This window comes from Ciconia boyciana, chromosome 15 (assembly GCF_034638445.1).
Source record: "Ciconia boyciana chromosome 15, ASM3463844v1, whole genome shotgun sequence".
NCBI classification, from domain to species: Eukaryota; Metazoa; Chordata; class Aves; order Ciconiiformes; family Ciconiidae; genus Ciconia; species Ciconia boyciana.
The window spans coordinates 6598355-6610424 of NC_132948.1; the positions used below are offsets into that span (position 1 = coordinate 6598355).

At 60.0% G+C, this 12070-nt stretch overlaps 1 protein-coding gene across 4 annotated transcripts in view; it reads left to right on the plus strand.

The window, feature by feature from the left end:
* Window positions 1-2466: 2466 nt before the first annotated feature.
* The window catches only part of MN1 (MN1 proto-oncogene, transcriptional regulator), a 44205-nt gene continuing 34601 nt past the window's right edge, over window positions 2467-12070 (plus strand). For all 4 annotated transcript variants that reach the window (XR_012045219.1, XR_012045221.1, XR_012045220.1 and 1 more), the window contains exon 1: window positions 2467-6307. Coding sequence is in view for 1 of the 4 variants with exons in the window: in XM_072879859.1 (XP_072735960.1) it covers window positions 2872-6307 (3436 nt within the window). In the remaining 3 variants the exon portion in view is untranslated. The remainder of the gene's footprint in view (window positions 6308-12070) is intronic.

Sequence of the window (12070 nt, forward strand, 5' to 3'; positions counted from 1 at the left end):
CGAAAGCGTCCTCCTCTTTCTGTGTTCAGGAAGCAGTGTTACATCTACCGTGAGCTTTGTGTCCAGCACATGCCCGCCTTGCTGCCCGCGGAGCCGGCACGCTGGGGCCAGCGCGGGGTGCGGACACGCCATGCTTTCTGCGCTGCGAACAGCCCCTCGCCTGCTCCCAGCTTGAGCAGAGGGAGGCACGAGGCACCGTGGGTACAACACCGGGCACGTTTCCGGAAGCGTAGTGCAGCAAAGGGGGCTTGTGTGCTTCAAGAACCGCTTTCTCCTCTGGAACGCGGTCTGCCTCCCATGAAAGTCAACAGAAATTGTTTGAATGTGGAAAGAGCGGTTCTGGGGGAGCTGGGACAGGCCGTGGGCAGGTGAACCATCAGGGCTTCCCTCTCCAGCGAGCCTGCAGCGGCTCCGGAGTGAGCAGGGCCGAGCCCCGACGCCAAAGCAGGACCCAGGTTATGGGTGGCGTTGACCATGTTAATCACCCATGTCAGTCACCGTCCTGCCCAGACGCGGGCAGCCCCGAGGGATGGGCGCTTGCCCCTGGGCCTGGAGCCACGGAGGCAGCACAAGGAGCGGGAAGGGGGTCCTGCGGGGGCTGTCCCGAGGCCCGGCTCGGGGACCTCCTGCCCGCCGGGCCCGGCTGCCTGGCGGCAAGATGGGGCGGTTCGGCGCGGCAGGGCTGTCCCTGCAGCACGGGCTGCCCCGGAGCCGTCCCCGGCGAAGGCCGGGCCGGGCGGTGGACGGGCGGTACCCCGGGGCGGTGGGCTGCCGGCCCGAGGCCGCCTGAACGCGGCAGGACGGACCGGGGAGGGTCAGCGCGGAGGGGAGCCACGGCGCCGGGCGGGCGGCGCCGGTGCCCCGGGACGGCACCGGGCAGCCGCTCCCGGCGCCTCCGCGGAGCCCGCCCCCCCCGCCCCCCAGGACCCGGCCCCGTCCTTCGGCGGCGGGGGCTGGGCGCGGCCCTCGGCCCGCCTCACCGGGCCCGGCTGCCCGCCGTCGGGGCGGCCCGGGAGCGCGGGGCGTCCGCCTGCCTGCCGCGGCTGAGCCAGGCCGGGCCGCGCTGAGCCGGGCCGAGCTGAGCCGAGCCGAGCCGGGCCGCGCCGCCGGGGCGGGGCGGGCGCCAGGGGGCGCTGTGCCCGTTCGGAAGAGCCGGCTCCGACGGCGCGCACGCAGGCGCAGAGGGGGCGCGGCGGCGGCGGGAGCCCCGGAGCGCGGGGCCGTCCCTGCCCCGCAGCCTCGGCGGGGTGCGGGGCCGCGGCGCGGGCGGGCGGGCGGGCAGCCATCGGTCCGGACCGCTGCCGCTCTGCGGGGAGACAGGCGCAGGGGCCGGCGGCTCCTTCCCTCCCTCCCCCCGTGGCCGCCGTTCCCGTAGCGAGCGAGGCTTTCCCTTTATCCCTTTGTGCCGCTGTCGGGCCGCGCGTACTTCATTTTCTGCCCTGGTGCCAGCCCCGCACCCCGGGCCCTGCGCCCCCCCCTTGTCACTTCGCTAAGTAATAATTTCCATGTCCAATTCCATTTCTTCTCTAGTTCTGAAATCTCCAAGCCATCAGCAAGGAGGATAGTTCACATGAAAACTAATTACACAAAATCAATATTTAATCACAGCGCAGCATCCTGATCCTGCAGAAAAAAATCCCTTTAAAACTCTCCTGCCATATACAAATACTTCTCGGGCGCTTATTTATAGATCTCATTTTTTTGGTGGGAGTAATTTTCATTGTTATTTTTTTAAACTATCGACATGTGCGAGCCGTGAACACCTAAAGTGCCTCGGCCTGCCGGCTGCTTTTAACCCCCCGGGCCTGATGGATGTTCTTCCCGCCGGGGAGGCCGGGCTCTGACATCCCGCTCCCGCTAACGCCTGGGCGCAAGCGGGGCGCTGGGCCGCCCGGCTCCCCTGCGCGGCTCCGGCTGCCGGCCCGGGCGGCCCCGACGGGGCGCGCCGCTCGGCGACGGGCTCGGGGTTCGCGGGCGCTGCCGGCTCCGGCGGGGCCGCCGGGAGCCTTCTCCCCGCCCGCCACTGTCGGGCGGCATTCGCCCGGGCACGCAGTACGGGGTGGCCGGGAACGCGGCCCTGGCCGTGCCCGGCGGGCGGCGCGGACCCCCGGTCTCGCCGGTCGGTTCCAGCCCCGCTGCCCCCCGCCCCGCCCCGCCCGCTCCGGGACCCCGCCGCCGGCACCTCGGGGCTCCGTGCGGCTCCCCGTGCGCCGCGGGGGCAGCGGCGCCACCGGTCACGGGGAGCTGCCCGCAGCGGGCCGGGGCGAGCTGCGCCGAGCCGAGCCGCGCCGCGCCGAGCCGAGCGGCGGGGCGGGCGGGGCGCGGGGCCGGGCGGCGCGGCGGAGCCACCTTAACGGCGAGCCCCGCCCCGGGCCGCGCGGCGCTCATTGGCGCAGCCCCGATGGCTGAAATTCATCGCTGAAATGCAAAACTTGTTGCTGCTCCGCCAGCGCCGGGTGAGAGCGAGGGAGCGCGCAGGGGAGCGCGGCGCAGCCCTCCCAGCGCCCGCACGCAGCGCCGGCCCCGCCGCCCGCCCCGGCCCTGCCGCCGCCGCCGCCGCCGCCGCCGGAGCCCTGCGAGCCGCGGGCAGCGCACGGCGGGCCGGCGATGCGGCGCGCAGCTCCCGGGCGCCGGAGCCTATGAGCGGCGGCGCGCCGCCCCGTCGGCTCTCGGGCAGCGCAGCGCGGCCGGCGCCGGGCGGCAGCGAGCGGCGAGCCGCCGGGGTGAGCGCGGGCGGGCGGCCGGTGCCAGCGGCGCGGCGGCGCGGCAGGATGTGAGCGGGGCGGCCGAGCGGCGGCCGGCGCGGCGGGGAGCGGGACGGCGGAGCGGAGCGGCGCGGAGCGGCCATGCCCTTCTGAGGAGCCGCGCAGGATGTTCGGGCTGGAGCAGTTCGAGCCGCAGAGCAGCAGCCGGAGCGGCGGGCAGGCGGAGCGGGGCTTCGGCCAGCCCGGACTGAGCATGAGCGCGCACTTCAAGGCGCCGGCCTTCCCCGGCGGCGGCCCGGCGGCGGCGGCGGTGGACCCGGCCCTGGGCGCGCTGGGCGAGCCGCCCCTCCTGGGCATGAACATGAGCCTGGCCGGGGACGCCTACGGCTTCCCGGGCCGCGGCCCCGCCGAGCTGCACGGCGGCGGCATGCAGCCGCCGGTGCACGGCTTCTTCGGCGGGCAGCAGCCGCACGGCGGCCACGGCGGCGCCCACCACCCCCACCAGCACCCCCCGCACTTCGGCGGCAACTTCGGGCCCGACCCCGGCGCCTCCTGCGTGCACGGCGGCCGGCTCCTGGGCTACAGCGGCGCGCTGGGCGGGCAGACGGCGTTCGCCGACGGCTACGAGCACATGGCCGAGAGCCAGGGCGGCGAGGGCTTCGGACAGCAGCGCCCCGGGAACCTGCCCGACTTCCAGCACCACAGCGCCGGCGCCTCCAGCCACGCCGTGCCGGCGCCCTGCCTGCCCCTCGACCAGTCCCCCAACCGCGCCGCCTCCTTCCACGGGCTGCCGGCGGCCGGCTCCTCCGAGCCCCACGGCCTGGAGCAGCGGCGGCTCCCCGCGCAGGGCGGCGTGGACTCGCTGGAATACAATTACCCCGGCGACGGCCCCGCCGGCCACTTCGAGCTGCCCGTCTTCTCCCCGTCGGAGCCCGAGGGGCAGCTGCCGCACTACGGCGGCGGGCGGCAGGTGCCGGCGGGCGGCAGCTTCGCGGGGGCGCCCGCCCTGCCCCGGGCGCCGGGCATGGCCGTGGCCAAGGCGCACCCGCCGCAGCAGCACGGCGTCTTCTTCGAGCGCTTCGGGGGGGCGCGGAAGATGTCCGCCAGCCTGGAGCCGGGGGCCAGCGCCAGGCACCCGCTGATGCAGCAGCAGCAGCCGCCGCAGCCGCCGCCGCAGCCGCCGGGCTTGCTGGCCAGACAGAACTCCTGCCCGCCAGCCATCCCTAGGCAACAGCAAACAGAAGCCAACGCTCCCAACCCCAACCTGCAGGACAATGGGCCCATAATGCAGAACCAGCATGCACAGTTTGAATACCCTATTCACAGACTGGAGAACAGGAATATGCATCCCTACACCGACCCCGTGTTTAATATGCAGCACCCTCCTCCGCAACAGCCACCAAATCAAAGACTGCAGCACTTCGATGCCCCCTACGTGAGCGTCGCCAAGAGGCCGCGGTTCGACTTCCCCGGCAACCCTGGCGTCGAGCGCTGTGCCTCCTGGGGCAGCGGCATGCACGGCCCCGCCATGGAGAGCCACCTCTCCCCGACGGCCTACCCCGGCCTGCCGGGCGAGTTCACCCCGCCGGCGCCCGAGGCCTTTGGGGGGCCGCTGCCGCACGGCGGCCCCGAGCACCCGGCGCTGGCGCAGCGCCAGAACGCGGCCCTGGTGATGAAGCAGATGGCCTCGCGCAGCCAGCAGCGCCTGCGGCCGCCCAGCCTGCAGCAGCTGGGGCACCACGGCGAGGTGGGCCCGCCCGGCGGCCTGCCCCCACCCGCCTTCGAGCGGGAGGCCGGCAGCGGCGGCCGCAGCTTCGACCCGCCAGCGCCGCACCTGGCCCCTGACAGCGCCTGGTTCGCGGGGCCGCCGCCGCCCGGGGAGCTCCTGCCGCGGCGCATGGCGGCACCGGGGCTGCCGGCCGAGGCGGCCCCCCACGAGCTGGGCCTGCAGCCGGGCAGTGCCGCCGTACTCTTCCGGCCGGGCGCCGGCGGGCTGGGGCTGCAGGAGCCGCTGCGGATGGCGGGCGAGGGGCCGGCGCAGGCCCTGCCCTCGCCCGGCGTCCACCCGCCCTTTGCGCCCGCCATGGGCGGCCTCTCGCAGCTGCAGTCGCCGGGCGGTGGCGTGGCGCTGCCCAGCGCCCCCTCCGAGCGTCGCGGCCCCGCCGACTTCGCCGCCCAGCCCGGCTTCCCCTTCGCGGCAGCGGCACGGCAGCCGGCGGCCCACGGGGCCGCGCCCGCCCTCAGCGCCTCACCGGGCGCCTACCCGCCGCCCCCGCCCGAGTTCCCCCCGCCGCCGCCGCCGCGGCCCGCCGCCAGCAAGCTGGGCGCCCTCTCGCTGGGCTCCTTCAGCAAGCCGGCCAGCAAGGACAACGTCTTCGGGCAGAGCTGCCTGGCCGCCCTCTCCACCGCCTGCCAGAACATGATCGCCAGCCTGGGCGCCCCCAACCTCAACGTCACCTTCAACAAGAAGAGCCCGGCGGAGGCCAAGCGCAAGCTCAGCCAGGCCGAGCCCGACCCGCCACCGCCCGCTGCCCCGGACTACTTCCCGGCGGGGCCACCGGCGGGCGGGGGTGGCGCAGGCAAGGCAGCGGGCGCTGCCCCGCTGCTGCCCGCCGAGAGCAGCCTCTCGCCCGGCTACGCGCTGGAGCCGGCGGCCGGCGGTGAGGGGAAGGCGGGCGGCGGGCGGGGGCGGGGCCGCCGGAAACGGGACAGCGGGCACGTCAGCCCCGGCACCTTCTTCGAGAAGTTCTCGGCCGCGGAGGGCGGCGGGGCTGGTGTCAGCCCGGGGCAGCCGGCGGTGCCGGCGGCGGCGGCGGGAGGCCCACCGGGGGCTGCGGGCGCGGAGCGCAGCGGGGGTACCCCTCACGACAAGCCCCTGACCTCGCCCTCCTGGGGCAAGGGCGGCGAGCTGCTGCTGGGGGAGCAGCCTGACCTGATGTCCTCCCTGGACAGCGGCATCCAGAGCGTGACCAAGTCAGACGGCAGCTCCCCGCACGTGGACTTTCCCGACGAGGTCAGCACCAGCTACGGCAATGAGGACGAGGTGTCCTCCAGCTCCGACAACGCCGCCTCCAAGCCCACCCGCAGCCCGCTGCTGGGCGGCTCGCCCAAGCTGCCCCGCGGGGAGCACGCACTTCTCAATGGACAGAAGCCCCTGGCCCTCGGCCTCCTCAGTACGTCTACCTCGACCCCCGACAGCTATGGGCTCAGCACCACGGCGGGCGCCCACCCCGGCACGCCGGGCATGGAGCAGGTGCGGACCCCCACGAGCACCTCGGCACAGGACGAGATCCACCCCCTGGAGATCCTGCAGGCGCAGATCCAGCTCCAGCGGCAGCAGTTCAGCATCTCGGAAGACCAGCCCTTGGGGCTGAAGAGCAAGAAGGGGGAGTGCGCGGGGCAGAACGGGGACAGCGACCTGGGCAGCTGCTGCTCGGAGGGCGTCAAGGGTGCCATGAGCACCATCGACCTGGACTCCCTGATGGCGGAGCACAACTCCACCTGGTACCTGCCCGGCGAGAAGGCCCTGATGGAGGGGCAGGAGGAGGACAAGCCCATGGCGCCCTGGGAGAAGCCCAAGCCCACGAACCCCAGCAAAGAAGGTATCGGTTGTCCCGTGCGGGTTGCCGGCCCACGGGGGGACGGTGGGCTGCTCGGAGAAGGGGAGGTGGCGGGGCTCCGGCCCCGGGACGCCAGGCGCACGCCGGCCCCGGACCTGCTCCAGCCCTGGCGGGGACCGCGGTGGGGGCCAGGTGCCTTCCCGCCCCGGGCTGGGGCAGCGGGGTGCCGGGTGGCTCTGCTGGGGCGGCCGGCGGCAGGGGTGAAGCGCCTGCTGCCCGGCCGGCCCCGGGTGACGGCCGGCCCCGCGGCCGTCTCTGCCGCCGGCCCCAGCCCCATCGTGCCTCCAGGGGAGCGGCCGCCGAGGGCTGCGCGGCCGGGCCGGCGCGGGGCTCCCGGGGGTGCGGAGCAGAGGGACTCCGGGCAGAGCCCCAGCCCTGCTCCCGGGCCTGGCGTGCCGCGGAGGGGGGCTGCGGGCGTGGGGTGCCGCGGAGGGGGCTCCCGCTGAGCCCCGCCGGGCGTGGGGTGCCGAGGAGGGGGGTCCCGCTGAGCCCCGTGCGAGCCGAGCCTTCCAGCCATTTCCCCCAAACCGTTACGGAGATCTTCCTAAAGCGTGAAAGCATGAATTTGGTAGTGGTGCTGTCCCTCCGATTCCAGGTATTTCCCTGCTTGCATTAAGAGCCTACTAGCAGTGCGATACTGAACTGAAAGGCTCTTAACGTTTTTTTTTCTTTAATAGAAAAGCAATTTACAATAAGGCTCTGGGTCTGCTGGTATAAAACTTGCTTAGTTGACAGATGTTTAATTTCGAGGTTAGTTGTCATTTTTGATCCTTCCCCGTGTCCAGAGGGCATCATAATTCCCCAAGCTCAGGAAAAAAATATTTTAATGGAAAGCCCTCTATTATAAAAGCTGTTTAAGATAAAGATGATTATAGATTCAATTGGTTTCTATTTTTCTTATCAAAGCCATATTTTCCAAGCTGCCTGACCGTGTGTGTGAATATTACAATAGATGCACGTGCGCGTACCTGCTGTATGAATGCACGCAGGCAATTTTTTGATGTGCTATAAGTACACGTGCATAATTTGCGCAATATAAACTCATTATTCGTGCCTAGGAAAGTTGATGTTTTGGTACTGCTAGTGTAGTTCGAAATTGTTTTCATTACATCTGGTTGTACAGACTGACTTTTTACAGTCCCCCGCGTTTAGTAATTTTGCGAAGAAGCGTGTTGGGAAAATCTAAAGGGAGCTGATTTGAAAACTGGGCAATTTCCTACCCCCAGTTCTGGTTGGCTTTCCAGCTTTGGCTTTCTGAAGCGTGAATCCTAGCCCCCACGGTTTGTCTCTTTGTTCATGTTTAATGCCCAGCGCAGGAGACTCTCATTTCAAGCGGGAGTGTTTAGCATGCACAGCAGACTCTAGGAAGCCCATCAGCATTCTCCATGCTTCACCCAGGCAAGGACATAAATTGGTTTGTTTGGGGCCCTTCTTTTCCATTTTTAAATGGAGTTGCACACAGCATCCTTCCTGGCCCCTTCTCTTTTATTGTTTCTTGTACACAACATCTAGATCTGACTGGATCAATAGCTAGTTAGCACAAATCACAGTTCCTGTCACTTCTACCTTGGCAGACTCGAACACATATATACGTTCTCTCACAACACACGCACACCCCACCACCCCCCCGTTATGTGTGCACTCTCACACACACACACACGCATACAGATATGCAGATTTACACACCGTGCTGTATTTAGACATAGATTTTAAGAGAGTAACTTATTCCATAGATCTTCATTTCATGGATTAAAAAAAAAATCCTGAGCAGTGATTTAATCCTGAACAGCGCATTTATTAAAAGTGTAATTTGGCTTAAAATCATGTATATTTTGTGTATATGTGTCATATGGAGCGATGCTTTCTTTAACGTCTTTAACAGCACTCCTACGTTCACTTTGATCACCGCTATTCTTAGTAACATCTAGTGAAATAAGTAATTGCTTTCTGGTCACGATAACCACAATGTTGCTGTTAAAACAGTTCATCACTTGGAAGGAAAACCATTTAATCAGTGTTCCTATATAAGGATATGTTTTAGTATTTCAGAGGCTTAACATAAAATAGCAAACCAGTTTTACAACAATGCATAGAGGCACTCATTTTGTTTCACACTTTAGTCACTTGAAGGATTTGAATGGGCTGGTTCTTCGGATGAGGAAATTCATATAGACCAGCGGAGAATTTACTTTAACTGTTGTTGGAAGTGATAAAGATACAATAGGTGAGACAAAACAGGCTGTTCTCCTCGGTTACTAGAAATAATTTAACTTTACATTGCCATACCCCCGAGTGTTTGAAACTGTGTTTAAGAAAAGGCTTTGTTTATCCAGTGATGGACATTTTAAACCTTTTTCGTCAACTGGGATTTGCATCTGTGGTGTTTGTTGCAGCAGTTCCCCGCTGTATGTGTGCAGGGTGAATGCACAGGCTTCAGCCAGCACTCCTCCAAATTTCAAGCAGTTCCTAAATGTGCTTAATATTGCACTGGGGGAGCGTGCACCATTTCGTAGTAATGTGGAATATTATTAAGAGTGAGATTAGTCGTTAGACCCAAGTTCCCTCACCAACACATAGGCGTTGCTGATGGGCTTCTTAATTACACCTGCCGTGATGGGAGGGAAAGCGTTCAGTGATTTATTCCTATTGTGGCACGGCCGCAATCTGCACCGGCTGCTCTGCGGGCTCCGGGCAGGGCGGAGGAAGGGACGGTGGGTGTCGGTGGGCACGTTCCCCCTCGGCGGAGCGCGGGGTTCAGCATCTGCCTTCCCGCTGCTCTCCTCCCGCGGCGCGGAGCGAGCGTGCCAGGGAGCAGAGGCTCTGGCTTCGCTGCCGGCCGTGGAGGGGCAGCTTTGGAACGGACAGGCTCCCCGAAACGCAGCAGAATCGGGAACTGTTCAAATACTCCGTTAATGCCCAGATTACTGGGGGAAACAACTTGTTTGAGTTGTTTTTAATGGCTGGTCAGATTCCTTATAGCTCATCTCTTTTTTCTCATAATGGCATTAAAATGATTTGCTAATATCTAGCCATCTGTGGGAGCTGTGAGTTTTAAAGGTAGATGGGAGCAGATAACGTTATTTCCGACACCCGTGCTGTAGGTGCCCGTGTAACATGTACACACCTACATCATTTAGTGACAGCCTTTAGTGAGTTCTGTGCATGTGTTCACATTTTGTTTCTGAATTTAACATTATTAATGCTGGCTGGACACCTCTCTCTGCTGAAATGCAATTTTCCCTAAGGAGTTTTCTCTCATACATTGTTTCTTGTACTAATATGTTTTATGTGAAGTGGCTGATAGTTTGTTTTTTTTCCCCCAAAATGCTTTCTAGAATTTCATGTTTTCCTCTGCCACGCAGCTAGAGCCAGGAGTGAGATATAGTAATACTGAGTCTAGAGAGTCGTGTTGACTTCCAACACTGCAGCTCTATCTAACAAAGAATAACCAGATCAAATTCACCTAAAAACCTGGGGCCAGTTTAATGGGATTTTGCTTTGCCTGGTTTGACTGAACCAGAACAGTTTCCCCTTCAGTGAAATGTTGATTAGTATTCTCTAGAAACCCAGTAATTAAGTTTTGGTGTGCTTTTGGTTTTAGTTTTTAAGTGAAATTTTGAAGGTCCCATACTGCAGATTGCAGGTGAAGACGTCAATACGTAACCTAGAACCATGCAGGTGTTGATTGGAAAAAATGAGAATATATTCAGTTGCTCGGTGGCCGTTGGGCTTGTCTGTCCGAGCTGATGGGCACGTGCAGTGCAGCACAGTTAGTTTTTGTCTTTGAGTTTTTGTTAATATTTCATTGTAACACCGAACCTGTCATTTGAATGAGCCAGCAGGCCAAAACTCTTGACAAAGCAGTGCATAGCGTTTGTAAATTACTACCAAATACATTAACAAAGGTCAAATTTGGTCCAGATGCGGCTAGGAGCCTTTGTTTTCTTTCTCTCCCTAGTATGTTCTGCTGCGTGCTTTTATTTTAAATACTGCTAAATTCTTTTAGAGGCTTTACCAAGGGGCTAGGTTTGTTTACTGAGACTGAGTTTGTCAGACCTCTTGTGAAGTATTTAAAACACTTAAATATCATTGAGAGCAATAAGTGATTTGGAACGGGTTTGCACTGTAGTAGGGGTTGTTGGAAATGAGTTCACTGACGAAGCTCAGCGCGCTTTGCAGCGATGGATCTGTGATTCCCGATGCTGCTTTGTTTGCTTGAAAGGGCTGTTTAAACTTACATAAGGAATTTTAACAGTTAGTGAAAAAATGCTATTACCTTTGCCAAGAAGTTATGTGATATACTCCACAGATATGAAATACACATCTTTAATAAATGATCTGGATTAGCATGCAGATTTATGGGGAAAGAATATTCCTGTTGCATATCGTAGGAGAGAGTTTAGTGTGCATTAGATTTGGGTTTAAAATGATCTTTTAAACTCTTCTGACCTGTTAAAAAAAAAATTGAGAGGTTGCCCCTGCTTGGCTTGGCTTCATGTGACTGACAGTAATACTCTATTGTTTACTTTGACCGACTGTAATTTTTAATATTTTCTACTAGAAAACGGTCCTGTTTAGAAATGTTTTCCTTTGTTTTATAAACATTGTGCAGCAGTGTGTTTGTAGACCTGTATGGCAAATATTAGAGAAGGCAAGGGGCAGAGTTTTCAATATTATTTGCTATTGCTGCTGTAATGCACTAAGATATTTAATGCAGACAGCGTGTGAATTTATTGGCATTTCAGTAACTACCGCAACCACTCTGTTTGCCTTTACATCCATCCATCCATCTGTCTGTCTATTCATTTTTGGTCTTCAAATTTACCTGTTCTGCTCACTTTAGTGGACAGTCTAGCTGTATTTGAATTAATGCAGATCATATATTTGGTTTGCGTCGTGATGCTTTCTTTTACCAAAGTCTGTTATTTTATAACGGCACGTTTAGTTGTGAGCTTGGTTTTAACTGGGCTGTTTCATACACGCTTAGTGTGGGAGAGTGCATGAGACAGGCTTTGGGGATATATTTCTTGAAATTGGTGTGTGAATGTGCTTCAGATCTTTACATATGATGTAAAAGGAAATGAATTAGACTTAATATTTATATATGAGCTTAGATGAGAGCATAGATTTATTCTGTTCTGTGGTGTATTACACAATGTCTGCTCTTAATTTTTAACGTGCAATACCTGTTTTTTTTACCAATGACCTAGTGGAATGCTCTGCCATAAAACTGCGAATAATTTTTTGCTAAAAAAAGTTACTAATCAGCAATACCTACAGGTACAGTTTGTTGTTACTTGTATAGAGCAAAGGATAAGGCATTAAACAAAAGTCTAACCTAAAAGTATATAGACTGCTTTTATTTGTAACAGCTGCCTCCCAGCTTCTGCAATGTTCTGTACCAGGGAGAGGTAGAGGTTTTGGTACAGCAGAATGTCTTTATGTGGCCATATAAAATTTTAGTACTAGACAAATTGCTGTACATTTTTAGTCTGTGGTTTCTTGTGTATTTCTATTAAATACAGGTATGAGTAGAGTATCCACAGAAAGTGTAAAGCCAGCTCTAAAATGAATCTTCAGGTGGCCTAACGCACACTTTTTAAATGCTAAATTCACTGAAATATCATAAACAGTTTAATTATGTAATTCCTAGCGCACACTGAGAATATCAAAAGGGACCAGTCAAATTGTGGTTAGTGGCATCCTTCGCTGTTTTGTCACTAGCGTAAAATATATCATCTTTAA